This window comes from Rousettus aegyptiacus, unplaced genomic scaffold (assembly GCF_014176215.1).
Source record: "Rousettus aegyptiacus isolate mRouAeg1 unplaced genomic scaffold, mRouAeg1.p scaffold_m13_p_1, whole genome shotgun sequence".
In the NCBI taxonomy this organism is placed as follows: Eukaryota; Metazoa; Chordata; class Mammalia; order Chiroptera; family Pteropodidae; genus Rousettus; species Rousettus aegyptiacus.
Window position 1 is genome coordinate 90,208,418 of NW_023416284.1, and position 27,958 is coordinate 90,236,375.

At 45.4% G+C, this 27,958-nt stretch overlaps 4 protein-coding genes and 1 pseudogene across 13 annotated transcripts; 3 read left to right on the forward strand and 2 right to left on the reverse strand.

The window, feature by feature from the left end:
* Positions 1–159: 159 nt before the first annotated feature.
* LTB (lymphotoxin beta) lies at positions 160–2,143 on the reverse strand. The gene is made up of 4 exons (XM_016121687.2): positions 1,955–2,143; positions 1,474–1,537; positions 1,201–1,272; positions 160–775 (listed from the first exon to the last, which is right to left on the reverse strand). The coding sequence occupies exons 1-4, from the start codon at positions 2,114–2,116 to the stop codon at positions 336–338; spliced, it is 738 nt and encodes a 245-aa protein (XP_015977173.2). The 5' UTR covers positions 2,117–2,143; the 3' UTR covers positions 160–335.
* Positions 774–7,386, forward strand: LST1 (leukocyte specific transcript 1). Of its 4 annotated transcripts, none has more exons than XM_036238059.1 (5): positions 774–1,868; positions 2,488–2,857; positions 5,820–5,918; positions 6,234–6,256; positions 6,883–7,386. In XM_036238059.1, exons 2-5 carry the CDS (start codon positions 2,854–2,856, stop codon positions 7,030–7,032), a joined length of 276 nt encoding a protein of 91 aa, XP_036093952.1. In that variant the 5' UTR covers positions 774–1,868; positions 2,488–2,853; the 3' UTR covers positions 7,033–7,386. The 4 variants fall into 4 exon arrangements, with proteins under 4 accessions (XP_036093952.1, XP_036093953.1, XP_036093954.1 ...); XM_036238060.1 differs by having other exon boundaries at positions 2,629–2,857; XM_036238061.1 differs by having other exon boundaries at positions 774–1,207; positions 2,629–2,857.
* Positions 7,387–7,539: 153 nt separating this feature from the next.
* On the forward strand, positions 7,540–7,660 carry LOC118605072 (annotated as a pseudogene).
* Positions 7,661–8,396: 736 nt separating this feature from the next.
* Positions 8,397–23,550, reverse strand: NCR3 (natural cytotoxicity triggering receptor 3). Of its 6 annotated transcripts, XM_036238062.1 has the most exons (7): positions 22,748–22,928; positions 17,521–17,596; positions 10,454–10,540; positions 9,067–9,218; positions 8,874–8,991; positions 8,667–8,774; positions 8,397–8,540 (listed from the first exon to the last, which is right to left on the reverse strand). In XM_036238062.1, the coding sequence occupies exons 1-7, from the start codon at positions 22,751–22,753 to the stop codon at positions 8,494–8,496; spliced, it is 594 nt and encodes a 197-aa protein (XP_036093955.1). In that variant the 5' UTR covers positions 22,754–22,928; the 3' UTR covers positions 8,397–8,493. The 6 variants fall into 6 exon arrangements, with proteins under 6 accessions (XP_036093955.1, XP_015977177.2, XP_015977176.2 ...); XM_016121691.2 differs by lacking the exon at positions 22,748–22,928 and adding an exon at positions 23,447–23,550 and having other exon boundaries at positions 8,874–9,218; XM_016121690.2 differs by having other exon boundaries at positions 8,874–9,218; positions 22,748–22,940.
* On the forward strand, positions 23,014–24,804 carry AIF1 (allograft inflammatory factor 1). 2 transcript variants are annotated; one of them, XM_016121696.1, is made up of 6 exons: positions 23,014–23,143; positions 23,322–23,383; positions 23,472–23,538; positions 23,903–23,944; positions 24,124–24,286; positions 24,594–24,804. In XM_016121696.1, exons 1-6 carry the CDS (start codon positions 23,119–23,121, stop codon positions 24,676–24,678), a joined length of 444 nt encoding a protein of 147 aa, XP_015977182.1. In that variant the 5' UTR covers positions 23,014–23,118; the 3' UTR covers positions 24,679–24,804. The 2 variants fall into 2 exon arrangements, with proteins under 2 accessions (XP_015977182.1, XP_015977183.1); XM_016121697.1 differs by having other exon boundaries at positions 23,475–23,538.
* The last annotated feature ends 3,154 nt before the right edge of the window (positions 24,805–27,958 follow it).

A 27,958-nucleotide genomic window follows, 5' to 3' on the forward strand; every position in this document is an offset into this window, starting at 1 on the left:
TTCCTTCTACACTCCAACTGGGCAGATGTCTGGGACAAGACCCTTCAGAGGCGGAGGGGAGGGTGGAATCCGCAGACCCCATCCCAGGGATCAGACGCCATATTGAAGCTTTATGAATTGTGTACCCACCCTGAATGAAGACATGTTAGCATTTCAGCATTTGTTTTGGCAGCAGTAAAGCTTGACATTCTTTATTTTCATCAGGCTCAAAATCAGTTTCCAGTGTCCTACATTTTCCCCACAGCCACGGGGTCCCTGGTGTCTGAGTCCCCAATATCTGGGCTGATTCACACACTCTACTATTCCCTGGAACATGAGCGACCACCACCCCACCATCACCCTACCATCACAGCCCCAAAGAAGGTCTTCCCTCTCCTGTAGTCCACCATATCGGGATGACTGATGTTGACGTACACCCTCTCGCCCCTCCGGAGCTGCACCAGGCCGCCGAACCCCACGCTGGTGTACCAGAGCCTCCCGGCAGGGTCCAACACCACGCTCACGGTCTCAGCGCCCTCGAGCAGCAGCTCGGGAGTCCCGGCTCCATAGGCGCCCCCGGCCCGGTACAGCCGGCTCTGCAGCGTGACCGAGCGGCCGAGGGAGTTCCTGTCCGCAGAGGGCGCCCGGCCTCGGTAGCCGACGTGACAGTACAGGTAATAAAGGCCGTCCCGCGGGAGGGCCAGCCCCTCGGCGCTGGAGAACTGTGTCCCGCTTCTCAGAAACGCCTCTTCTTTCTTCGCCTCCCAGCCCAGCCCCTGCCCCTGCGTCCACGCGCCTGTGGAGAGACCGGTCGGTCAGCTCTCAGGAATCCGATCCCGAGAGGAGCCACCCAGGCTAGGAGAGCGGGCAGAAGGGACCGGCGGAGAGGGGGGTGCTTCGAACCCTCTGCAGGAACCGCGCCGGGAGGGAGTGGGATGATGGTGCTACCTCTGCAATTAATACGAGTTGGGGACTGGGGGCACCCCAGTTGGGGACCGGAGTGCGGAGCGTTGTCCTGGGGAAATCCAGGCCGGGTTTTGCCTGCCCCGGGAGGGAAGCAAGGGGCTAGAACGCGGGACAGGCGGAAGGGTGGGCCCTTCAGGTGCTAGAGGTGGCGAAGAGAGTCTGAAACCAAGCACTGCCGCGACAGAGCAAAGGGACTCTAACCGTGGGCGAGCAGAGCTGGCACCCTGGGGCCAGTCAGGTCTGTGGGACCCTTACCTATGAGGTGAGCAGCGGGGAGCCTGGGGCTGGGACCTGTTTCTATGTCTTGCTCCAACTGTTCCTGGGACCCTGGAAGGGGTAAAGAGTCCACGTTTGGGGAAGGGCGGCCACCCGTTATGGTCCCCCTGAGAGCACAGGGCACCAGGGCCTAGGAATGGGGCACCTGGATTCCTGGAGGAAGAAAGGAAGACAGTAGCTGGGGACATAGATGGATGGGAGCTGGGGGTCCCTGAGGGGCTGAAGCAGGGAGTGGAGATAGTCTGCTCTTACCCAATCGCTGTTGGGCCTGGGCCTGGGCCTGGGCCTGTGTCCCCGGGTCTGTGGTCTCTGTTACCTGGGTGGGTGGGGTCACAGTGCCCAGAGTTCAGTCTTAGCTGAAGCCAGCCCCACCCCTCCCAATGTAGACCCCAGCTCCAAGCCTGGAGTTTGTCCCACCAGCCCCAGCCCTTCACCCATCTCCCTAGAAGGAAAAGCATGCAAGGCAGATGTCCTTGAGCAGAGAGACAGAGGTCTGAGCATGTCTTGGGAAGAGGAGAGGAGACAGACAATGAGGAAGAGGCTTGAAGACATCAGGACGCACGGAATCACAGGGACATGGAAAGTGAGCCAGCAACAGACATCCCCATCAGAGACAGCCATCATTACCAGCATCCCCAGCTGAGCAGGTGAGGCAAGATACCCTAGGCATAGCCAGAGGTAAGTGAGCATGAACTACAGATAGCCCTCTGGGACACTTGTCACAGCCACTCACCAGTCCTCCCTGCTCCTGGGGCACCACAGCCAGAACAGCCAAGACAGTGATAGGCACAGCCAGTAGCAGGGTAACCAGGGAAGTGGCTCCTGCCACAGCCAGCAGGAGGCAGCCCTTCCCCTGGGGCCTCCTCCCCCAGCCCTCCAGCCCCAGTGCCCCCATTGAGACTGAGCCAGGGCCAGGGCAAGGGGGCTTTCATACCTCAGGGGTGGGGCCACCCCTTCCCCCATAGACTCACACACCTGGCTGGTACTTTCCACACACCCCTGTTCCCCTCACCCAGCTTCCTGTTTACCCAGAGCTGGGGTGCGGCAGCTGGATGCTTGTGTTCTCTGAACTAGGGAAGGAGTTCAGGTGAAGAGACAGGCTTTCAGGGCAGATCTGGAGGGGATCTTAGAAATCTTCTGGCTCTATAGGGAGGGAAACTGAGGCCCAGGCAAGGCAAGTAGCTTGCAGGAAGTTAGGCAGCAAAGTTTTAATGAGAACATAGAACTCCCGATTTCCAATGCATTCTGCATCCTTCTATACCCCAGAGGTGAGTGCTGGAGAGAGGTCTACATCCACATCCTTGAGGTCAAGAACTGAGGCCTTGATGGATGGATGTCCAGCTCCCTGAGAAGGACTTATCCCCACACCGGACTGACCTTCTCCTCCATTCCCATGTTCACTCCTAGCCCACAGAGCTCGGTCCACAGTGATGGCAACTGAAGGGCATCTGCCTCACCACCAACTACTGCCTCCTGAGGAGAGGTAGAATGAGCATTACCTCCCTCGCTACAGAGTGCAGACGGGAGGCCATTAAGGCACGCCCTCAAAGAGCTTCACAGTCCAGAATGAGCCCCATCCAATTAGTAGGTGCTGACTTAATGTTTATGAATAAATGAAGAAAGGACAATCAAATGAGTAAGTAAAACCGAGCAGCACAAATCAAATGAATGGTATGGTAGACAGTGTGGTAGGGGTTGGTGAGAGGAAAGACCGGGTCTGAAGAAGTTGGAGGTGGTCACATATCATCTCTCCTTTTTGTGTTTGGATAATAATAATAATATAGCTAATATACAAGCACTTAGCATGTGACTGCCACTAATCTACACACTTTACAAATAATTCTTTTAATCCTGACAAAAATCCTACAAGTCATGGAGAGGTTAAGAAACTTGTGGAAGGTCACACTGTAGTGGCGGAATAAGTACTTGAACCCACACAGTCTGACTTCAGAGCCTTGGCCATAAGACAGTTTAAAACTGAGTACTGACTCCAGATCTGTGCATTTCACTGCATGTAAATTTTGCCTTCCTCAGCACCCTCCCCAAAAGAAATGCAGATATAAATACTGAACTTAAGTCAATAATAAGCAATGGTAAAGGGTTTAGAAGTGAAATGTACTAATGTTTGCAACTCTGAAAGGTATCAAAAATGAGATTAATAGATAAGTGATAAAGAAAATATAGAAATCTAGGTGGTAGGGATATGTTCACTATACAATTCTTTCAATTTTTTCGATGTTTAAACTTTTTAATAATAAATGTAAAAAAACCCTGTATATTGTCCTACTGTGCTGCAAGGAAAACATTGTAGGTGGGAGAGGAGGGAAGTAGCAGAAAGTTTCTGAATTTGAAGGAGAAAATGCAAATGCATGTAGACCCAGGCACCAGATCCCCTCCTGACCCCTTGCCTCCACATGAGCTCTTCAGTCTTCACCTTCCTCAAGGACTGGGTGTGCAACCCTCCAGCACCCATCTCCCTCTTGGTCACAGTGCCACTAAGAGACCTTCATCCAGGTCCCTTTCCAGGGGCCCTTGGACCACTGCCCTGGTACTTAACATCAGAATGCTGCCTCTAGCAAGAAGTCCACCTGGATTGGCCATGCCTCCTTTCCCAACACCAACTTGTCATCAACTTTCTATCCTAGATCTAGCAGCAGTGCTTATATAAATCTGGTCAGGCTGCCTTTGACTTTCCCATTTGTTAATCATTCAGCGAACCATCCTGCTAGATAGAGCCCTAGAACACCAGGAGAGTTACTCCAGCTTCACCTGAGCTCTCAGTCTGATGTAGGAGCCAGGGTGTGTGTCCACACATATACGCTAAGATCCTGAGCTCTCAGTGGATGTAGTGTGAGAGAGAATTCGGGAAAAGTTAATCAGGGATGGCACTCAGCAGAAGTGTACAGTCACCCATTACTTGTAGGGTCGATAGGATGGCTAGAGCTGAGGAGGATTACGGACTTCATTACGGACTTCAGGAGTCTGAAAGGAAAAATGTCATAACCCTAACCCTCGAAGCCTAACTTCCTTTTCTAACATTGCTGGGGATGTGCTGAGATTGGGGGAGAAATTGAAGTCAGAGAAAGGGTGGCAACACTTCTCTCTCCACCCAGGCAGTTCTGGGCAGTCTAGAGTCAGCCCCTGCCCCTCACCCCCAGCAGGCCACAGGCTCTGGGTAAGCTGGGAGACAACAGGGACTCTGGTGGGGAAAACCTGGGAGGGGGGTGACACCCCAGAATGAGATAAGGCTATAACAAGTAAAGGAAAGTATGGCTTTGAGGTTTCCTGGGCCCTGGAGGAATCTTTTGTCCAGTCTCTGTCTCTGCTCCCCACCAAAATTAAACACAATCCACTTCTACCCCTACTGCCCATCGTGACCACCTCAGGCCCTCCTCTCCATCTGTGCTTTTCTGCTTCCCACCCACACACACCAGAATTCCTTTTGTACCCAGGAGGGTCTCAGTTTCCAGACCCTGGTCAGTGATCTGGCTCTGGGATGAAGTCAGAGGGCCTCCTCTTTGCCCTCAAACAGGAACCAGTGGTTGTAGGGCAGGAAGTGCCTGAGGGGAAGTGATGGGGCCCCAGCCACACCTCCATGCTCCATTTCAGCCCATCAGTTATCTGCCCATGGGAAGTGGTTCTCCACTCCATCCTAGTAGGGTCCCCCTTCTCCTGAGTTGCTCTGGAGTTAAGCAAGCAGCTTCGGCTGCCAGGTGGCACCGGATACTGCCCTCCCTACTTTTCCAGCAGTCCCCACATGTACTCCAGAGCCTGTCTCCTCCTCCTCCATCAGCCCCTTCACCAGAACCTAGAACAATCCAGTGCTAGAGACCTAACCTGCAAACCACCTGATCAGCCTGGGACAGAGGAAAGGGGGTGGGTTCTAGAGCTGGACAGAGCTGGCCTTAGACCCCAGCCCTGCCATTTCTGGGCTGAATATATAAGAGTGTGATCAAGTCTCAGGGAAATGGACATCGCTAGACCCTACATCATTGTGGGTTTCAGCAGTGACAAACAGAAAGTGCTCAGTTCAGGGCTGGACATAAATGAGGCTCCTCAGCCTGGGAAGAGTGTAACTTTACAGATGAGGAACTTGAACCACGTGACTCACCCCAGGCCATTCAGCCTGGCAGCGCCTGGGCTAGGTTTCTTGACCTCCAGGCCAGTCTTCAGTCCCCAACCTAGTGATGACTTGTGATACATCCAAGCTAGGTAAGGTAACTGTCTGCACAGGGAGGGTTGTGGGTGCACAGGGAGAAATGGGTGAAAAGTGATGTGTGCGGTTCATGAGTAGATAGATGTCAAGGCTTCTCAGGACCAACAGTACATGTGGGCAAGGGACTTCATGGGGAGGCTAGAGACAGCAGGGAGGTGGTGGGAGCCTCTGAGGAGGGAGAGGTCTCGGGTGTGAGTAAGATAATTAATAAGAAATGGGTCCCTCTGGTAGGAGGTGAGGTAACACTGTTGGGTAAAGAATCTCTGAAAGTACATTTTTCTCCCTCTAAAACTGTCGGAGAGGGGTGCTGAGATACCCCAGGAAGATGGGGTAAGCTGAAGAGAGAAAGGGGTCCTCTAATACTTACCCTTTTTCCCTACAGTGAAATGTCCTTATTTCTATGTGGGCTTGGGGCTGGGGGTGCTCCTGCTCCTGGTTGTGGTCGTTCTGTCTGCCTGTCTGTGTCGGCTCCATAGGAGAGGTGAGCCCTACCCTGACCTCCCTCATTTGTCCCACAGCAATGCTCCATGTTGCCCCCACCCATGCTTTTTCCTAATGCTTTCCCAGAAGCCCCCATCAACCCTGATGAACTCTGTGAGGAAAGTGGTAGCAGTTGGGTGAGGGGAGGGAAGAATATCTAAAGAGAGAGGCTGAGGCTTCGGCAATGGGAACCGTGGGAACCAGGCAAGTTGGCAAGGGAGGAGATGAGTCCTGGGGTAGGGGCGAGTAAGGGGGGGGCGGGGCCGGCTGGAGGGCACAATGGCTGGGCCATGCTGAGCTTCTTCTTTTCTTCCAGTGAGGAAGTTGGAGCGGAGCTGCGTGAGTCTGGGGGCAGGGAAGTGGGTAATGGGGCAACAAAAGGGGGCGGAGATTGAGATGGTAGGGGACAAGAGAGAGAAAGCAGGAACATGAGAGAGTCTTCCAGACAGAAAATGAGAGGCAGAAAGAGTAAAATAAGAAAATGAGCAGAAGAGAGGAAAACATGGTATAGAGAAAGGAGGAGGAAATAAGACAGAAAAGAGAAAGAAAGGGGAAGAAATGAGGGAGACAAAGAGGCAAAGTGTGAGAGAGAAAATCAGAGAGAGAATGAAAGAGACACAGGGAAAATGAGAAGCTACCAAGAGAAAAAGTAAGAAAGAGAGAACCCTAATCCTCTCCCATCATTCTTGAGTGAGGGAGGGAGAAAGTGAGAGAGTGAGAGACACGGAAAGAAAGGGCAAGAAGAGAAAAGAACAAGATCTGAGGGCTGTAGGGAGGGAGGAGGAGGGAGGAGGAGAAAGAGAGAGAGAGAGGGAGAGAGGAAAAGAGCATGAGCTCAGGGGAGACTGAGGAGGCAATGAGGTAAGAAAGTGGGGGTGGGGCAAGAACTCACAGGGAAGGATCTAAGAGAAGGAGGCTCCTGCAGTGACCTCCCTCCCATCAGTACCTTCTACCCTGGCCCCCAGGCCCAGCTCTCAGAGCAGGAGCTCCACTATGCATCTCTGCAGAGGCTGCCCTGCAGTGAGGGGCCTGACCTTGGCAACGGAGAAAGGGAAGGCTCCAGGGAGGACCCCAGCGCTGACTACACCTGCATTGCCAAGAACAAACCCACCTGAGCACCCCCAGACACTGCCCTCAACCCAAGCAGGAGTTTTGTGGTTCACCCAGTAAGGTCCATGGTTTCACTACTTACTGTGTCTCAGGCTTCTCAATCCATCTCAAGCCCCTACTCGACGTGGCCACCATCAAAACTTAAGCAATTTACACCCCCCTCTTCCCTACCACCCACTCTGGGGCCAAGTACTAATTTATTAGGTGAATAAGTGTGTTTAGGGACCCAAGCTCCCCTGAAGGCCAGATAAGAGGACAGTAGTTCCCTCTTTTCTATGGTTTCAGTTATCCATGGTCAACTGCAATTTGAAAATATTAAATGGAAAATTCTTGAAATAAACAATAAGCTTTAAATTGTGCACCATTCTGAGTAGTGTGATGAAATCTCATGTTGTCCTGCTCCATCCTGCCCAGGATGTGACTCATCACTTTGTCTAGGGGTATCCACGCTGCATATGCTACCCACTCATTAGTCACTTAGTAACCATCTCGGTTATAAGATTGACTGTTGTGTCTATGGCCATGCTACCCTGAACGAGCCCGATCCTGTCTGATCTTGGAAACTAAGCAAGGATAGGGGCCTGGTTAGTACTTGGGTGGGAGACCACCTAGGAAGAACAGGTGCTGTAGGTGTAAAACATAAAAAATAAGGAACTGTAAGCTGACAAGATCCTTGCAATCTGTGAGGCCAACTAAGGGTTGCCTTGCTTAAAAAATAGGTTAACTGTCGAGGCATGGTAGTGCTCGTGTTCAAATAACTGTTTTACTGGCCTAATGCACAATGTCTACAGTATTTACCTCACTTTACCTTACCACATTGGCAGGCATTGTATTATCTCACATAATCACAAGAAGGATGACTACAGTACAATAAGATATTTTGAAAGGGAGACTACATTAACATAACTTTTATTATTGTTGTAATTGTTCTATTTTATTATTGTTATTAATCTCTTATCATGCCTAATTTAGAAATTAAACTTTATCATAGGTATGTATGCTTAGAAAAAACATATTATGCATAGGGTTCAGTACAGTCCATGGTTTCAGGCATCCACTGGGGGTCTTGGAACATACTCTTCCTAGGATAAGGGGAGACTACTTTATTAGTGGGCAATTGACAAGTAGGGCTAATTTCTCAGGAGAATCATCCTCAGTTTCCTAGGCCTAGAAAAGGTAGGTCCCCTCCTGTTGAGCCCCAGGAGGGTGGTGGGAGGAAGCTCTAGGCACAGTTGCTTGGAAGCTTCCTCCTTGGACCTCTCCAGGCCAGACTTAGTAGAAGTAAGAGTTAAGAGCCAGGGAAAGCTGGAGAGGGGCACACTGGTGCATCTCAAGAATGAAGAAGGAAATACACAAGATGCATAAGAAGTTAGTGGTGGGGCAAAGAGGGATTTATTGGGATCTCTTGAAGAACATTGGGATCACTGGGGTCTGGAATCACTCATCAGAGGGTCTGGAATCACTCATCAGAGGCCATCCAAGCAGTGGCAGTGTGTTCCCATGTGACAGTGGCCTGGCGGAGAGTTGATCATATTCACTGGGCACTGCAGGCCTCTTCTTCTTGGTCTATCTCCCCCCTCCTCCAGCTCTCTCACTCCCCCTTCACCTCTTCTGCCACTGCCATGGCTCCATTACTCACATTTGCCTTGGTAATAGATGGTGCTGCCCATGGCCACAGAGAGAAAACTGAAGGCATAGAATCCAGCCCGAAGAAGGAGGACTGTGAGGGCCCCTAGCTGAGGAGGTCCTGCGTATGGGTAGAAGAGAGGAAGGGCTTGGTAAAGGGGACTCATGTACAGGTTTAGGGAGGAATAATGGGCCAGGAGTCTGTATCCCAGCCCCTCACCTTTCTCCACCACCAGCAGAGTCCCATTTCCCGTCCCGATACCCAGGCCCAACACCTCCACTCTGCACACGTAGACTCCAGCATCATGGTCTCGGGTATCCCAGATGTGTAGCTCAGCCTGGTGGTCACAAATGAAGCGGGAAGAGGCAAGAGGGGCCAGGCGGCCCCTGAACTCTGGGGTCCTATTCCTCACCTCCTTCCCTGGGGCCACCTTGTCCCGGTACCATGTTACGGAGCCAATGGCCAGTCTCCCTCGGCTGGCATTGAAGGAGCAGGGTAAGAAGGCAGTGACACCCTCCTGGGTATGAATCTCATGGGGTTGGGACACCCAGAGAGCACAGGATCCTGGCAGCAAAGAGAAGACCCAGAGAAACGCCTCTCCAGTTACTCCAGAGAGAAAAGACAAGAGAGCTTGCAGTAGAATATCCCAGCTGTCCCCTTACCCACGGAGGGTCAGGAGGATAAGTACTTTGGGTGCCTCATTAAATCCTTTCCTCTTTACCAATCTAATTTCTTATCATTGCTTTTTAAATTATTTTTCAAATCAAATTTTTTCCTATACCAACTCTCACCCTAACCCTCTCTCATCATTCTTGAGTTGCATTCACCAGTAACACCTTGCACAGCGAAATTGAAACTTATTAATGAATATGGCTGCCTGGTTAACTAATATAATTAATTTTATAATTTTAGTACTAACGACATCCTATAGTAAACCACCCTTGCTATTTTGTTCTTTGTTAGAGAACATTAATTACTTAAATATTCAGGTGAAGACATGGCTAGAATTGATTGAGATCCCTATTTAACTTATCCAAATTGATGGATTAAACCAATCATTTAAATCCCTGATTAAATTCTCTAGTCAGTGATATTTACCAGTCATTCTTCTATTTCAGTAGTTCTCAAATTTGAGAGCTCATTGGAATCACCTGGAGACTTTGTTAAACCGGATCCCTGGGCCCTACCTGCGGAGTTTGTTATTCAGTGTCTCTAGAGTGGGGCCTGGATTTGCCCCAGGTTCTCAGCTGATCTGAAACTACAGGCCTGGATTCCATACTGCATTTAGTTAAGGAATATGTCTGATAGGTAAGTTCTCTCAGTTAATTAAAATCAATTTCACGAAGAAACTTAGATTTAATTAGGTCTCCAAAATTCCTAATCATAACTAGACCCTGATATAAGCTTTGTTTAATAGACATTACATTTATCAAATTAAAACTGACCTCTTTTTAAAAATTGACCCCTTCTCTTAAGCCCTTTCTTCCTTCAAGTCGATTTTACTGGTTTTTTCAACTTTATCTTATTAAGAAGGTGGCTGAGAAGAAAAGAGCTCTGAGATGAAACTGGGGAGTGACCCTTTTGGTGGACAACACAGAGAAAACTGTGAACCGGGGGACTCCCTGGGTGTCAGCTTTATGGAGGGCCACACCTGCTCCCACTCTCTTTGTCACTCCTCTCAGGGCTCAATGTTCAGTCCTCCTCATGCTTGCTCCCCTGGGATATCTATGTTCCGCCTCCTCCTTCCTCCCTCCTCCCAGCCCCACACCCCTCAGAGTCCTGGGAGAAAGCCCTGTCACCTGGATGGACCATGATAAAGATGAGCAACAGCATCCGGGCCATGTCGGAGGGCGTTCCAGTTGACGAGGGGACTTGAGTAGTGAGGTCTGGAGGAGGAATGACCCACTGCTTGTGACTAAGCCTTTCGTCACCAGATGGGAGTGAGGAGCTTTCTATGATACATAGGACTCACGCATCATTTGCCAAGGACCTCAAGTGCTTGGGACCTTGGGCATGAAATGCATGCCTCCCTAAGAAGAGAGGCTGCTGCTAATAGTGCTAACTGGGTCAGTAGGAGGTGGGGCAGCATGTGGGCAGGCTGCCTAAGTGTTTGAGAGGGAGGGTGGGGCTTACATGTCTGGTAACGCTAGGGTAGATGAGTGAGACCAGGATGTGGTTCCCCCACCTTCTGAGATTCAAGAAGACAAGCCCTTTACCCAGAAGCCTCCAGGAACTCTCCTGGGACCAGGGCTAACCTACTTTCCTCCCCTTGGCTCAACAGTGCCCAGGCCCACCCCATCCATTCCCTTCCCTCAAATCTGGCCCTCTCCCAGGAGAGCTCTAAAAATTCTGTCATTGTAGGGCTTAGCAGGAGTGAGCTGATTGATGGCGGTGACAGCGGTTGCTAGGGGCTTGATTCTGAAGCTGCATTTGCATAGCCATCACCCTATTTAACTTAGGCGGCGTTGACTTGTGAGGTCCGGCAGAGTGATTGCAACTGTTGGAAGAGTTTGAACTCCTTCATATTCAGATCTCCATTAAAGAAACATACCTTTCACAGAGGTCTGCTTTACCTAGACCATTCTGCACAGACTTATCACCCACTGGTAAATCCACTTATTTATCATTTTATTCATGAACATTTATTGAGAAATCACAAAGCGTCCATTACATGAAATGTATTTGTGCAGGCACAAATAAAAGACACTTTGCATTTCACGTAACTCCAAGGTTATACAGGGATTAATGCCACACACTCTTTTATGTGTATTGCAGACCTATATAACACAGCACACAGAAAAGGATTACCTGTAATAGGTCTGGTGAAACATGGGCCTAACCCTCACCACACACTTCTCTCTGGCTCCTTTCATATTGATACATATTTTTACTTTGTGTCTAGGTTTCTAGCTCTGTTTCACAATACATTTGTAGATTGTGCAGTTCCCACCCTTCACTGCAGTGATCTGGAGCTTTTTTTGGGGGGTGGGGGGTCAGGCTGGGTTCAATGTCAGCTCCCCCACAAACTAGTTATATAAACTTGAAAAAACTGTTTAACTTCTATGAACCACCTGGACAAGCGCGCATGCCACACATCTGGGAAGGACTGACTCAGCCAATCTCCATCAGTGGTGGGACTGCCTCCTGGGGCAATCTAACCAGAGGATGTGGGACCGAGGTGCCCCATGGCAAGGCAAGGGCTGCCCCCTGGTGGTCACAGAGCATGGGGCAGCCTGAGGCACCAATAGGTGGTTTTTCTCAAACAAGCCTTATTTCCAGCTTCTGCTTTAGTCCTTTACCTTGCCTCACCCTATCAACACCCATCCCCACCCAAAGAGTCAATGTAGAGAAAATTTTGCCTCCACTCAACTGCAAGAAACTCGTGGTTTGGGGAGCGAAGGGAGGTCACCACTTATTAGAGTTTGGGGTGAGGGCTGGAATGGGCAACTGGCCTGAATATAAAACCATACTTTCACAGCACACACTAAATTAATTACATGACACTACCCCACGTCCCAGGGCAATGCGGCTTAGAAGTCAAGTCAGCCTAAACTAAAGTCCTGGCTCCACTACTTGCACATCTGTAAAATAGGAGTAGGGTCTGTTGACCTCCAGACCCTGCTGTACTGGATGCTCAGTGTCTGTTAGCCCCTACCTCCTCCTGAATCCTGGACTAGGATGACTGGTGTTATAGCTAGACCTAAACTCAAGGGTATCTTTCTCTCGCCACATCTTTTCTATACTTACAATTTTCAATATCCAAAAACGTTGTGGATCCCAAAGACAATACTTGGATTTTTTTTTTTTAAGTCCATCTAGGATAAATTCTGGTACACATGTGGACCCTTTTCAATAACTCTGAGACCCTCTAAGGAACTTTAACCTACAGGATGGGAACTGCTGCACTAATCAGCTCAGGGGACACAAGGATGGAATTTTTCAAAAGAAAATTTTACCAGGGACTCAAGAGGAAAGGCAACAAATACAAAAGTTGTGAAGTGGATTGAATATATCTGTGGCCTAACTTCTTTAACATCCAGCTGTCGGCTGACTTGAATGAGATCAGGACCAATAAACTCCTGACTCAAAGCTCAGAGCAGGCAAAGAGGTGACAATACAGAAGACTCTGGAATCCCAGCACAGGTGATCCCACTTTACCTGGTGTCTCCTCTTCTGAGTGTGGGCAGGGAAAGATGTAGGTGACTTCTCTGGCTAAGTCCTTATAACTATTTGTCACCTAATTAATGGTTATCAGTTTATACTTTCAACCTCTAACCATAACTTCTCTAAGATTCGTAGTATTGGACCCCATTACCTTTAGTCTTTCCTTCTTGCTATCATTGTCCAACATCCCTCACATTCATCAAGAGCTGACTCTCCAGTTTCCTCTGTATTTCAACCTCTGTCATCTCTCTGGAAGACTTAATGTCCAGGTAAATTACATTTTAAACACTGAGATGTATTATATAAAGTGAAATGCACAGATCTTAAATGTACGGTTTGATGACCTCTGGCAAATTATGTCAACAATACTGCCATTAAAATGTAGACCATTTCTGTCACCCCTAAAAATTTTTCCCCGTTCATTTGGTCTCCCCTCCGAGAAGCAACTACTAATTTATACCCCTATAGATTAATCTGCTTTTGAATTTCATATAAATAGAATCAGATGGTATATACACTTGTATCTGGCTTCTTTCATTCTGTACAATGTCTGCGAGATTTATCTACATTGTTACATGTATCAGTAGTTTGTTCTTTTTTATTGCTGAGTGGTATTCCATTACATGAATATACTAGTTTGTGGATCTGTTCATCTCATGATATAAAATTGGGTTATTTCTTATGTTTTTTTCTATTATGAATAAATCTGTGAACATTCTTATGCATGTCTTGCAAATGATTTTTCAATACTTGATTTCACAGTTGCTTTAGCTTGTCTACTCCAACCATCACCTCGACTCTACATGACCTATACCTTGGGTGTTATCACAGTGGAAGCTGTTTCACTTTGGAATCTTACCTCCTCTTTCATGAGAACATATGAGCAATCAGGCCTGAGTCCCTCCAGACTCTTGTATCCTACACATGTACATTCATATCGTTTTCCATTCGGAGGACTTTTGGGTTGTTTCTCTCACTTTCAATCAACATATTCTGAGCATCTATCATGGGCTTACCTAGGCAACCCCGTTGTAGCCACAATTTAACTACTGCTTCCCCATCTCAGTCTACACATTCACCTCAGGCTTCTTTCTCGAGGCCTGAGTCCAGAATATCTAACTGACCTCTAGACAGTTCCTCCAGAATGTTACACAGGCATTTCAAAATCATTGGTGTCCACCTAACCGGGTCAACCTCCTATATCCCCTGTTTCAGTGAATGGAAACACAGTCTACCTAGTCACTTAAGGCAAAACCCTGGGCTTTATCCTATTCTACCTTATCCCTCAATTCCCCCATCCAAATAGTCCCAAGTCTTGTCCTTTCTGCCTCTGAAATATCTCAGGTATCTTTCCCCACCTCTTGATTCTCACTGCTAGTTAAGGCCCCCATCATCTCAGGATGAAACCAGTACAATTTCTTCTCTGATGAACAGCGTGGTTTCTTCTCAATACCATTCCACACCTCCCTTTCTGAGCACTGGGGTTCATCCATTCATTCAACAACACTTTCACTGAGTGCCTTCCATCTGCCAGACATCCTGGCTGTATCTTCCCTTATGTCTTTTTCCCTCACCTCTCTCCTTATCTCTTACACCTCCCACATCTCTGTCCATAACTCCTTCTGTCTAACCATCTTTATTCATATCGTTTGTTTCTTCCCTATCTCTCTACCCATATCCCACATCTCCCTAAATATCTACACACACACACACACACACGCACGTCTGCTTATTCACTAATTCATAATTCAGCAAATATTTAATGAGCATTTTCCATGCAACAGACACTCTATCTCTCCATATTTCTATTTCACTTTGATGCTCTTTCTCCACATTTTTTTCTGCCTCCCTATCTTTCTCCACATCTTTCCTCCCTACCTCTCCCCATCAGCACACCTCTTTCTCCCACCCCATCTCTCACCTTCTTTGTCCCCTATTTCTCTCTGAGTGGGAGAATAAGCCAAATCTGGCAAAACACTCAGCTCTTCTCTTTGGGAGCCAATCACTCCTCCACTGAAAGCCTTTCCTGACTCTGTCAGGCTGGCTGGGAGCACTCCCATGTGCTCTCGTACTCTCTGTGCAAGGATGCTTTAGAAAAATTTAACCTCCAATATTAAAGGGAGACTTCAACCTACATCTCTCAGAAACTAATAAATCAAACAGGCAAATAATTACCAAAGACATAGAAGAATAAAACCAGACAATCGATAAGCTTGATCTAATGGAAATATGTAGTATCTTAGAAAAATCAGAAAATACACATTCTTTTCTGGTATAGATAAACATTTGGAAAAAAAAGAACCAAAATTCACATAGAACACAACTGCTGACCAAAATCTATGACAATTTAAGGTCGACGACAAAGAATACTTATTATATATTTGGAAATTTAAAAATTCATTTCTAATGTATTTTTAAACTTTAAAAATCTATTTCTAAATAATGCAAATGTTAAAAGAAAATATTATAATAGAATTTAAAATATTTTGACCTGAATGACAGTGAAAACACTGCCTATCTAAACTGTGGAATGTACCTAAAAGAATTCATAGAAGTAAATATGCATATTAGGAAAGAAAGTTTGAAAATCAATGAGTTGAACAGATATATAAAGAAAATAGAAAACAGCACAGAGTAACTTCAAAAACCTATGGAAGGAAATAATAAAGATACTTTTAGGAATTAATGAAATAGGAAAAAAAATGATAGAGCACAATACAAATGTATATTTAGAGAGACTACTCATACTAAAAATCTCTGATCAAATTGACTATGCAGAAAAGGGAGAGAAAAGGCATGCATAGACCAAAAATAAATAATTTAAAGAGAATATAATGTCAGATACAGTAAATATTTATATTGCAAATTTTGATAATGTTCTAGACCAAAACCAACTCAAAAAAACCTAAAAGTCTGATATATCTATAACCATTAAAGAAATGAATTGGTTGTTAAAAATTTAGCCGCCAAAAAAAAAAAAAAAAAGTCACCAAGCCTAGATCAATACAAAATCTTCAAAATGTAGATCCTTCCACTTCTACAAAAATTATTCTAGCAATCAGAAAACAGGAAGTTTCTCAACTTCATGAGATTAACCTCACCTTGACACAAAGTCAGGCAAGGACAGTTTGAGAAAATAAAATTATAAAACAATTTCACTCATGAACATAGATGCAAGGGAAAAAAAAGAACTTCATAAAAATATTAGCAAACCTAAGCTAGAATTGACTAAATAATATAAAACAACTTAACCAAGTAGCTTTTATCCTAGGAAAGCAATTCACTATTCATGTAATTTCTAGTTCCTATTCATACAATTCATTGCATTATCATGACCATCTCTACTAATATAATGAAAGCATTTCACAAAAGCTGTTAACAATGGCAACTGCTCAATTTTAAAAATTAAAAAAAAATATTTCTGAAGTTATTATTTTTTTTTTAATTAGAAGTGTATATCTCTATTCCCCCGTAAAACTTACTGTTCAATTTTGAAATGGCTTTGTATTTTTCTTCCATAGCTTTCCCCCTGTTCTCATTCATACCTTCCTGTTATCATCTCTTCTCTGAGTACTTGTATTTCTGATGTGTGGCCTTCCTTCACTTACTAAAAGGCTACAGAGAGTTTTGTTTTTCAATTCATGATGAAAATTTGGGCTACAATTTGACCCGTTTCTGACAATATACTTCTGTTGTGTCATCATCTGTCAGTAAATTGTGTTTCTCTTTTTTACCTTTTTCCTCATAGTTAATAGAACAGAAGCTTTGGTCATTTCTTTTTTTACTCATATTTAAATGAGTTACATTTTCTGAACTATTAGCAGGAGGGCCTTGTAAGGGGTGGCGAGAGGGTCCAGAATAGTTTTCCAGACTTAAAAAGTCAAGGGTTCCTCCTCTTTTGCTATAACAGCACATTATTTCCTTTAAGTTTGGCACCTCTCTATAGCCACTACCTCCTTTCCTCTGAGAACATCTCCCAGTTAAATGTCTACCACCAACCTTAGCCTTCTTTATTTCACAGGAGGCCTCACAGCCGTCTGTCTCCCAAGTGCACCTAAGTGATGCGCTAAATACTAGGAGAATTTTCCTGGCACTTTCTGAGATCTCTGGGTCCCTTTGTGCACTTTATAAAACATTCTCAATTCACCTTTACCAGTACTGAGTTTCTTCAGTCAGCCCTGCCTCTCAAGGTGAGGTCTTTCCTCCCAGGAAGGATTATTTGCTAGTTGCTATTTGCAATATTGTCACTGGGACCCTCCCTTCCTCCATGCCCTTACCTAAAAAGTGCCTGCTCAGCTTGGAATTTGGTCCCACAAACACAAGAGTTGGAGTCTGTAGTAGGTATTCTGTGTCTTCTAGCCTCGCTGAAAGTGTGTGTGTGTGTGTGTGTGTGTGTGCGCGCGCGCGCGCATGTGTTTCCAATCTCTTTATTGCTCTATAAATTTTGATAACTATATATAAGCTCTATAAGGTTTCCAGGAGGTAAAAAATGGGGAAATTTAGAAATAAACTGCTGCCAAGTTCCACTCAAAGCTCTACAAGGAGGCTTTGTAGAAAGAAAAAGCTTTAGGCAAAGGCAACATAGGTGAGTGGGTTAGGGTTCTACAGAGCTGCACTTTGTGGGCTCAGAATCCTGACTCATTTTCCCACCTTACCTCAGGGAGAGCCTCCGGTTCGGCAGGCCACAAAGTCTAGTACTTACACCAGGATGTCTTTTTGTTCATTTCCAGTAAGATATAGAGCTGCAGAGGTCCATATCTCCCCAGGCCCTGCACTCCCTATAAACACACATATGCACACTGTATCAGTCAGGATCCGAACAGAAAATAGCACCCTCCAATCAGGCTAATTAGAGGAGGTGGTTTATTTACAAAGGTGTGAGTGAGGTACATGAAAACCACAAGAAATACTGCCAGCCCAGGCTTCAGGGATGTGGGGGAGAAATGGGGGGGACACGTTCTAGCAGGGGTTCTTACTCGTTTTGTGCCACAGCTCTCTTTAGCATTCTAACAAAGCATAAAATAAAACTATGTAACTAAGTAAACCAATTATATTGAATTCCAGTTATCAAAATATATGTGATAGAGTAAATCATGTACTTCTTTATTACCACATTAAGTAAAAGATAAGACATTTAGGAGACAGGGGGAAAAATGGAGTAGATGATAGAGGCTCTGTTCATCCTCTGGCAACCAAATTAAAGTTGTGACAGAAACAAGGAGCAGCAGCATGGAAAAATCACCTGGGATCTAGATGAACAAGCCATATAACTAGAGAAAAATCCAAGAAATCACCCTGCAATGGCAGAAAGTAGGACGGAGCAAGGACGTGGGGCTGCCTGGTCTCCAGTGGCTGAGTGAGATGGAGGCTGCAGCACCGGCAGCAGCCTCTGAAAGGGGCCACATCCACAAGTGGATTTTCATTGTGACAGACCTACTCGCTCTGAGCACCAGTGCCGATTCAGCTGCACACAGGGAGCACCAGGGACTTACAGGGAAACATTGTCGGAGTGAGGACCTAGGCGAGACTTGCTTGGTACAAAAGTGCCAGCAGTACTCATTGTTCCCTGTTGAGCCCTCCCCACTCCCAGCGCATGGATACAGTGCCATCATAGCTGTGACATCATCAAACTGGATAACAGGTTGCTCAGCCCAGAGGATTCCCTGAAACTCCACCTGCCCCAACTCGCAGCCCCACCCAAGACACATCCAGGTATATCCTCAGCATGTCAGGTGCTCCTTGCTGAGCAGCGCCTAGACTCACACTAGAGCCAGCTGGCCTCGGTTTCTGGTGTGGCCTTTTGAGGCAACTATAAGCACAGCATCTGCGGATTGCTTGCTGAATCTTAACAGGTGGCCCTGGAGGGATAGAGGCTTGGGCTAAATTTGGCCTGCAGCTGAACCCCTCTCAGGACTATGCCACTGGACACCTATACACAAATCCGCACTCATAAGACCGGGAGACTTAGGAGCTTTGCTTAGTACATAGAAACAGACATAGAAAGGCAGCCAAAATGGGAAGACAAGGAAGCAGAAACCAGATGAGAGAACAGAACAGAGATCCAGATATAATGGAGTCAAGTAATCTAACAGATGCAGAGTTCAAAACACTGGTTATAAAGATGCTCAATGAACTTTTGGGATGTGTAGAGAACTCCAACAAAGAGATTAAAAACATAAAAATGGAAATGAAAATTATAAAAGGGAACCAGTCTGAAATGGAGAACACATTATCTGAGACAAGAAGAATATTAAATGGAATAAACAAAAGAATAAACAAAGTGGATAAAGAAAAGGATCAATTGCCCTATCTAGAGGACAGGAAAGCCAATCAGCACACCCAATCAGAATGGCAAAAGATAAGATGCCAAGATTATAAAAATAATTTAAAGAGCATATGGGACACTATTCAGGTCCAAATATCCATCTGATTAGCATAACTGAAAAAAAATCAAGATGCTGAACAGCTGTTTGAAGAAATAATGATAGAAAACTTCCCTAACCCGGTAGACATAAAACCCTAGGAAGCTCAGAGAATTCCAACAATCAGGGATCCAAAGAGGCCCATACCAAGACACATCATAATTAAAATGCCAAAGATGAAATACAAAGAAAGAATATTAAAAGCAGCAAGAGAAAAACAGATAGTTACCTATAAGGGAACACCTATACAACTGGCAGCTGATTTCTCAAAAGAAACTATGCAGGACAGAAGGGCTTGGCAAAAAATATTCGATAGGATAAAGACCCAAGATATACAACCAAGAATAACTTATTCGGCAAAGCTATCATTCAGAGTCGAAGGACAGATAAAGAGCTTCTCAGACAAAAATAAGCTAAAGGAATTTATTACCACTAAACCAGTATTATAGGAAATGTTGGAGGGACTTCTTTAAGAAGAAAAAGACATGTATCAAAAACAGGAATAAAGAATGGTAACAACTGCAAAAAGACAAGACATTTAAAATGCAGGCAAGTCAAAGTTAGATTTTAACAAGGACATCAGTGCAAATGATGTCATTGCTTGTCTTAAGCAAGAACTTTAAACTATGAAGTGGTCTTTGACAAGACAACACATGTAATGTTGGATGTAAGAAAAAGGAGGTACATTTTTTCCTTTTCAAGTTCATAGGCCACCTGAAATCTATTCCCTGGGCCACTGACACCTGGAAGAAGATAGAGCAGGTCTCCTAGAGAGGAGCACTGCCCATAGGTGGAGGTTTCAGCCAGCCTGAGGTGACCATGTGGGAAGGTAGCAATAGGAATGAATGCCCCCAAGCTAATGTCCTTCTTCCTGCTGTTTTCCTGCCAGGCTCTCCATCAGCCAAAACCCGCTAGAAGCCAAAGGTGCCCTTGATGTGGTTTGTACAGGTTAGTCTCCTGGGCAGAAAGCAGAGCAGGAAGGGGAAAATGGAGGGACAAACAGAAGTCATCCAGGACACAGACACGGACAAGCTTTCTGACCAGTATGTTGTCTTCCCGTAGGTACACCCTATGGGACCTAATTCTAACCAGCAGTTCCCCTGGAAAGCATGGAATTATAACAAGGGCCCTTAGCAAAATGCTGCCAGTTCCATATGGATTCTAATCTCACAGGGTTCCAGCAGGTCCTTTTTAAAGCCTATTGAGCATTCTCTCCCTGACTGCTTGACTGGACACTCACAACTCTGGCCTTAGTGACTCATTCTTTTTTCTGCCTCCAAGGTTGACCAGCACCACTACCCACTGACCTGTGCTTAAGCTGCGTTGACATCTTCACCCAGGGTTCAGCAAGCTTTGCAGGTCTGGGAGCCATTCTATTGTTTTAGGGCAGCGGCTCTGAAATTTGATTGTGTGTATCAGAATCATGAGAGGTGCAAGTTAAAAAAGTTATTGTTAGGCCACATCCCCAGGGTTTCTGGTTCAGTAGGTCTGAGCTGGGGCCCAACAGTGTGCATTTCTAATATGCTTCTATGTGATGCTGGTGCAAGGACTACTCTGTGTATCTCTGCTCAGATCTAGATTTTGCAGCCTAAGTGTCAAAGAATTATCGACTTCCCTTATTTCCACGTTCTCAGTGGATTCCTTGCTGTACTTTGTCCCCTAGCAGCTCTCTACCCCAAAGCCCCACCTCCTCTTCAGCCCTAACTACTGCGAGCTAGCACTCTCTGTGGTCCAGGGAGCTAGGCTCCTGAGTTTGAGTTGATGTTCTCTTGTATGACTGCTCTTCACAGGCTTTCCCCATATCTGTGGTTAGGCTGAGTTTCATTCTCCACTCGCCCTGCTAGATACTCTACTTTTCACTTTTGTCCCTTGTTCAGAGCAGCTATCACTTTATCCCAGAAAGGTTTTCTTAACATCTAAGATCTACCTCACCATAGTAGTCTGCCAAGCCATCCTGGATAGAAAAACCATTCTAGGAGGCAATCTCAGCCTGAATAAAAGCCAGAGTTTTCCGAATGGCCCTATGCAACCTGGCCTCATCTCCTACCTCTGTTTCCCTTCACACATCTGGCTCCAGCTACACTGGCCTCCCTACTGCTCCACAGATACTCTAGATATCCAGACGTGTTCTCACCTCAGCACATTAGTTCTTCCTGTTCCCTCTACCTAAAATGCTCTTCTCCTATATAGCTACATGGCTTATTCCCTCACCTCCTTGAAATCTTTGCTCAAATATTACTTTCTCAGCAAAGTCTCCCAGACTACTCTATTTAAAACTGTAGTCCAGGGGAACAAAGAGGGTAAAGAGGGTCAAATACATGGTGATGGAAGGAAACTAAACTTTGGGTATTTAGCACAAAATACAGTTGTAGTATAAAGTTGTACACCTGAAACTTATATAATGTTATAAACCAATGTCACCCCCGAAAAAATTTAATTAAAATTAAAAAAAAACTTCAGTCCACCACAGCACTTCCTGTTCTCCTTCCTTACTTTGTTTTTCTCCATAGGCACCTACCGCCTATAATTTAGTTTATTTTTATTGTCTCTCTTCTCCAATTAAATTGTCCCTGAGGACAAGAGTTTACTGGGTTCACTGGGCTTATAAGCATGCCTGGCATATAGTAAGTATTCAAAAAATAGTTGTTAAATTAATATATGAATGAAGCAGTTAATTTTCCCCACCAGGTACTGAGACTATAGGGAGTACAGGGCTGCAGCTTTCTCAGCAAGGGGAGAGACAACTGCAATAAAGGGAAGTCAAGAAGTCAAAGTCCCCAACATCTTCCTCCACCTGCATGGGTCAGGGAGAGGGCAGTGAGAAATAAAAACTCCCAGCTGCAGAAGGGAAAGTAGGTTGAGGGGGGAGAAGAAGGAAAGGCGTCCCCATCAAGGCTGAAGCGGGGTGGATGGAGCTCTGGGCAGGGACAAAAGGGTCTCAATGAGGGGGACACTCCTCACCTTCCCTAGACATGACTAGTCAAACAAAGCAGCAAGGGGAATGAAAGGTTGGCCTAGGGAGGGCACTTATCATTGGGGCTACTCACCTGCTCTGTTGAACTCACAGTGACCAGCACCCTCGCCACACAAATACACTCACACATAAGCCTCATGTCAGCCTCAACCCCTGACTCTTGTGTCCGTACATGCTGCCTCTCCCAGCACCACTTTCAGTTCCTTCAAAGAATCTACTTAAATTCTTGAATTCCTGAGCTCTGTAGATTTTACTAAAGATTTCAAAGGGGATAAGATCAGGGAATTACATTGTACGTCCGAAAGCAAACAAATCAAAATGCTTTTGTTGGACATGTCCATATTTCCAAGTGCCTCTCTGGAGCCACCAAGCTGGGAATGAAGTTTCCCTCCCATCCTGCCACCCTCCTAGACTTCAGATTCTTCTCCCACCCACAACACAGAAAAATCCCAGTCAACCCTTCCTTGACTCCCTCTCTCAACCTGTGTGCCCAGATTCATGAAACCTAACAAAATGCAAGGTCTTAGAGTTACCTGCATCTCTGGATCTGTTCAAAGGCCATTTGTTCCTGAGAATAAATGCCTCTGGAGTCTTACTGCCCTTCCCCCACACTTCCAGTGGCTTATCAAAATATTTCTTTCATGCACAGACAGGGCTCTCCTTAAGAGGAATTTGGGAGAATGTTATTTTCTCATCTCCATTCTACACCCAGCTCCCCCTTCTTCCTGAGGGGCCAGTGTCAGCAGAAGCCGATGGGGAAGTGAAGCCTGGAAGTAGAGGAGGAGGGAAGAAGGGGAAAGGGGAAGTTCAGGAGAGAGGCCTCCCAGAAGGCCGTGAGAAAGGAAAGCTGGCAGACAGAGAGACAGCTTGTCTCCACCAGCACCTCCACCAGATCTGCTGAGCCATGAGCCAAACCCGGGATCTACAGGGTAGGAAAGGTGGAACAGGCAGAAGCCTCAAACGGGAGTAAGGAGACAACAGACCTGGGCCAAGTTCTAGGAAGGCAGTAGGCTGGCCTAGGAAGGCAGAATTGTGATGGCCCTGGGCTGATGTGGGGATGAGGAGAGGAAGGGAGGTAAGGATATACTAACCTTTGTGTTCTCTCAGGAGGAAAAGCCTTTGGACTGCTGAAGGCCCAGCAGGAAGAGAGACTGGATGAAATCAACAAGGTAAAAGGAAAGACTAAGGGGTCAGGGCCTGGGCGAAGGGGTCCCCAGACCCAGAGGACCTACCCTGGCTCTGGCTTTCCCTCCACAGCAGCTCCTGGATGATCCCAAATACAGCAGCGATGAGGACCTGCCCTCCAAACTGGAAGCCTTCAAGAGTGAGGGGGGACCTGTAGGGGTGGATGGGAGGTGAGGGGGTAGGATTTCCCCAAGTACGGAATGGGGACAGCAGAGACACAAAATCTATTTTTGTGAGGGCAAGAAGGAAGCCTGCCTCTATTGCCTGCTAGTTGCAGTCCCTTTCCCTGGCCAGCCCCTCTGAGTAGCCCTTCTAGTTTGGGACACCTTAATAGGGCCCCTCAACTGCCCAACCCACACTTCCTCTGCCTGCCCCACCTCCTCCTTCCATACCTTCTCCCCTATCTAGCATTCAATAGCAACCCCTTTCTCAGTCCTCTTGCCTGCCCCTGCCTGTGCCCCTCTAGCCAGAGCTTACCCTCTCTGCTTTCTTCCCTCACTCAGAAAAATACATGGAATTTGACATGAATGGAGACGGAGATATCGGTGAGAAAAGGGGGATTTCAGGGAGTGTGCAGACCTAGAAAGAGGGCAGTGTCTCATACAGCTCCATTACTGATGGTTTAGGAAAGCTATCAGAGTAGGAGAAAAGGAATGGGAATATGATCAGGGGTGGGGTGGGTGGAGAGACTCTTCCTCTTCTCACTCCTATCCTCTGCCTCCAGATATCATGTCCCTGAAGCGAATGCTAGAGAAACTGGGGGTCCCCAAGACGCACCTAGAGCTAAAGAAATTAATCAAGGAGGTTTCTGGTGGCTCTGGGGAGACATTCAGCTACTCTGACTTTCTCAAGATGATGTTGGGCAAGAGATCTGCCATCCTAAAAATGTGAGTGTTCACATCTAACCTCCTCTATACTTACCTGTTTTCTTCCCCACCCCTACCCCCGGCCCTAGGCTCACCTTCTACACATTACTCAGCATCCATCTCCTCCATCCTTTGAGGGACACTTACAAGGTCCTATCCCTATCCATGGTCTGGTCCCCACAGACCCCAACTCTCTCACCCCTGCCCTTCTTCCTCCTCCTCCCACCCTTGCAAGCCCTATCCTCTTCTAAACTTTCATAGCAGCCTAAGATTTATTCTCCTGAGAGGACTGTTCTCTGATCCCTGTGTCTCTTCCCATCTCAACCAGGATCCTGATGTATGAGGAGAAAGCAAGGGAGCAGGAGAAGCCAACAGGTCCTCCCACCAAGAAAGCTATCTCTGAGTTGCCCTGATTTGTGGTAGGGGGAAATTTGGTGGGATCGAAGGGGCTTCTAATAACTTGAACACAAAAAAAGAAGACAAAATTGTGAGCCAGAGTCAAACTAAAATAAATTCTCCTTCTCCTCCAGATCAAGTCATCTTGGTCTCTGTTTGGGAAATTTTTTTTCCCCTGGGGTTGGAAAGGAGTGAAGCATCTTTGAGGCAAGAGCAGCAAGGATTTGCCCAGACAAGCAATCTATCGCCAGTTGTGTAGTGTGTCTACTACAGCAGATGGTATGGTACACCAAAGGGGATTCCAGATATATAATGCAGCCTTTACTTCAAGGAAGTTAGGTAGGATGAAAAGACATGTACAGACAAAAAAATCCCCCAGGCCCATGGTGAAGAGCAAGGATTACCTTGAACCAACATTCTCCATCACTATAAGCTTTGTGATCTTAACAAATCACCACTCAGTCTCTCTTTTACTTGAAAATGAAGATAATATGACCCACCCTGCAGTGCCTGACATATCACAAGCCCTCAATAATGTTCAAAATTTGGATAGATGGATGAAAGAACTAGTGTTACTGAATGAAGTAAAGGAGTCACAACACTATAAAGCCTGATAATTAAAGTGTTAAATGAGTCATTGAGGTCCTTTTGGGGACAAACTATAGAAACTGAGTCTAACAACAGGAAAAAGGGTTTGGATTAGGAGGATACTGAGGGCAGATGCTGGGGATACAGGATCCCTGGATGGCAGAAAGGCTTAAATAGCAAACCCCAGTAATTGGCCACTATTTCAGATTTCCTGACTCCCTGGAAAGAGAGAATCCAATTGGCCCAACTTGTTTCATGTTCTGAGAACAGACCAGGCCACTGCGGCCATCCATGTTGGCCCTTCCCCAATAGTGAAGCCAGACTAGTATCCTAAAGACTGTTACAGTGACTATACAGCACTTCAGACAAGATTATTGAGTTGAAAAAAAAATCTGAATATAACAAACTTAATAGCTGACTCTATTGAACACCTATTATATACTAGATACCATTCTAAATGCTTTCCATGTATTAATTCATTTACTCTTCACAACAACCCTCATGACACCAAGAAAGGAAGAAAGGATCTGGGTATCTTAAATAATGTGTTCATTCAGGATAAATTAGGTTATGTTCACACAATAGACTATAATTATACAGCAATGAGAATGAAGAAACTATAACTAAATGCAATAATATGGATGAAATTTATCACTATAATGTTGAGTAGAAGAAAACAGACACAAAAGAGCTCTTACTGTACTCATCTGTATAAAGTATAAAAACAGGTAAGACTAATACGTGTTGTTAGAAGGATAGTAGTTAGCTTTGGAGAAGGCTCAGAAGAGGCCAACTGAGCAGATGGAAAAGAAGGGCCTCAAGATGAGACATGCCTAGTGTAGGTAGAGAGAATAATAAAATCAGAGACATGAAAGGGGACCAACTCATCTAAGATCTTATAGGTCGCTATAAAAACTTTGATTTTTATTCTGAGAAAAACAGAGAGATATCGCAGGGCTTTGAGCAAAGGATTTTTTTTTTTTTTTTGAAGCCTCTGGAAAAAAAAAAAAACAACTCTAGCTGCACTTACAAAAAACACAGTAGACTGTAGAAGCAGGTCTAGACTCAGCTGGGAGGCTGTTGCTATAATACACATGAGAGATGAGGATGGTTCAAATGAAGGTGAAAGTAGTGGAAGAGAAGAGGTTGGATTCTGGATATTTTCTCAAGATAGTTCGATTTAGGACACACTGAATTTGAGATAATCTTTTAGATACCCAAGAAAAGATGTCAAGTACATAGTCGTGTATACAAGACTGGAGTTTGAAAGAGAGGTCTATGATGAAGAATTATCTTTGGGCGTCATCAACACACAAAGGCCATTTCAGGCCATGAGACTGATGTCTGACAAGCCCAGTATGGGTAAGGATGAAGATTTGACTGAGTGGGTTTGAGAAAGGATGAGAGGAGAAAGATTGGAGACTGTATAAACAGCTCTTCCAAAAAATTTTGCTGTGATAGCTGGCCAGGGAGAGGTGACAAGAGAATCGTTTTGAGTTTGAGAACTGAAGTCATCTCTGCTATCTTTTTTCTTTTATTTTATTAGTTTCAAGTATACAGTACATTGGTTAGACATTTATATAATTTATAAAACAATCCCCTTAATTGTTCTTTCTCTCTTCTGGCTCTCCACCTAGCCAATACATTAATGCTAACTGCATTCTCTATGCCTTGCTCCCCATCCCTGTGACCATCTATAAACTACTAATTTGTATTTCCTTAACCTTTGTCCCATTCTCCCAGCCTCGCAACCCTCCTCCCCTTTGGTCATCACCAGATTGTCCTCTATGTTTGAGTCGTTTCTCATTAGTTTCTTTTTGTTTCTCTGATTTCGCATATAAGTGACATCATGTGGTATTTATCTTTCTGACTTATTTCACTCAGCATAATAACCTTTAGGTCCTTCCATGCCGTTGGTAATGGTAGGATTTCCTTTTTTTAATGGCTGAGTAATATTCCATTATATACAGGAACCATAACTTCTTTATCCAATCATCTGTTGATGGGTATTTAGGTTGCTTCCATATCTTGGCTATTGTTAATTTGTGTTGCTATGAACATAGATCTTTATGAATTATTGTTTTGGGTTTTTTTTTTTTTGGATAAATACCCAGAAGTGCAATTGCTGGTTCAAAAGGTATATCTAGTTTTAATTTTTTGAGAAACTTCCAAACTGTTTTCCATAGTGGCTGTACCAATTTGCAATCCCATGAACGATGTATGAGAGTTCCCTTTTCTCCACATCCTTGCCAACATTTGTTCTTTGATTTATTGATGATAGCCATTCTGACAGGTGTCAAGTGATATCTCACTATGGTTTTAATTTGTATTTCTCTGACGATTAATGACCTTGAGCATCTTTTCAAATGCCTATTGGCCATCTGTATTTCCTGTTTGGAGAATTATCTATTCAGGTCTTCTGCCCATTTTTTAATTTTTTTTTTTTGTCATTGAGTCCATCTCAGCTATCTTAATGAGCCTCTGGTTCTTGCTAATTTTTCTGCTCTCATTTTCCATCATAGGCAGTTCCTTAATTTACCACACCAGCCTAGGTATAGATCCCCGAACCCATGCCTCCACTCATCAGTTTACTGGGCCTGAGATATGTAACCTCTCCTCAAACCTGACTAAATCCTAACTAGTTCTTCGTATCTCCTAATAAGAGTCACATTTTTCTAGAAGCATTTCTGAACCTTCCCAGGCAAGGTC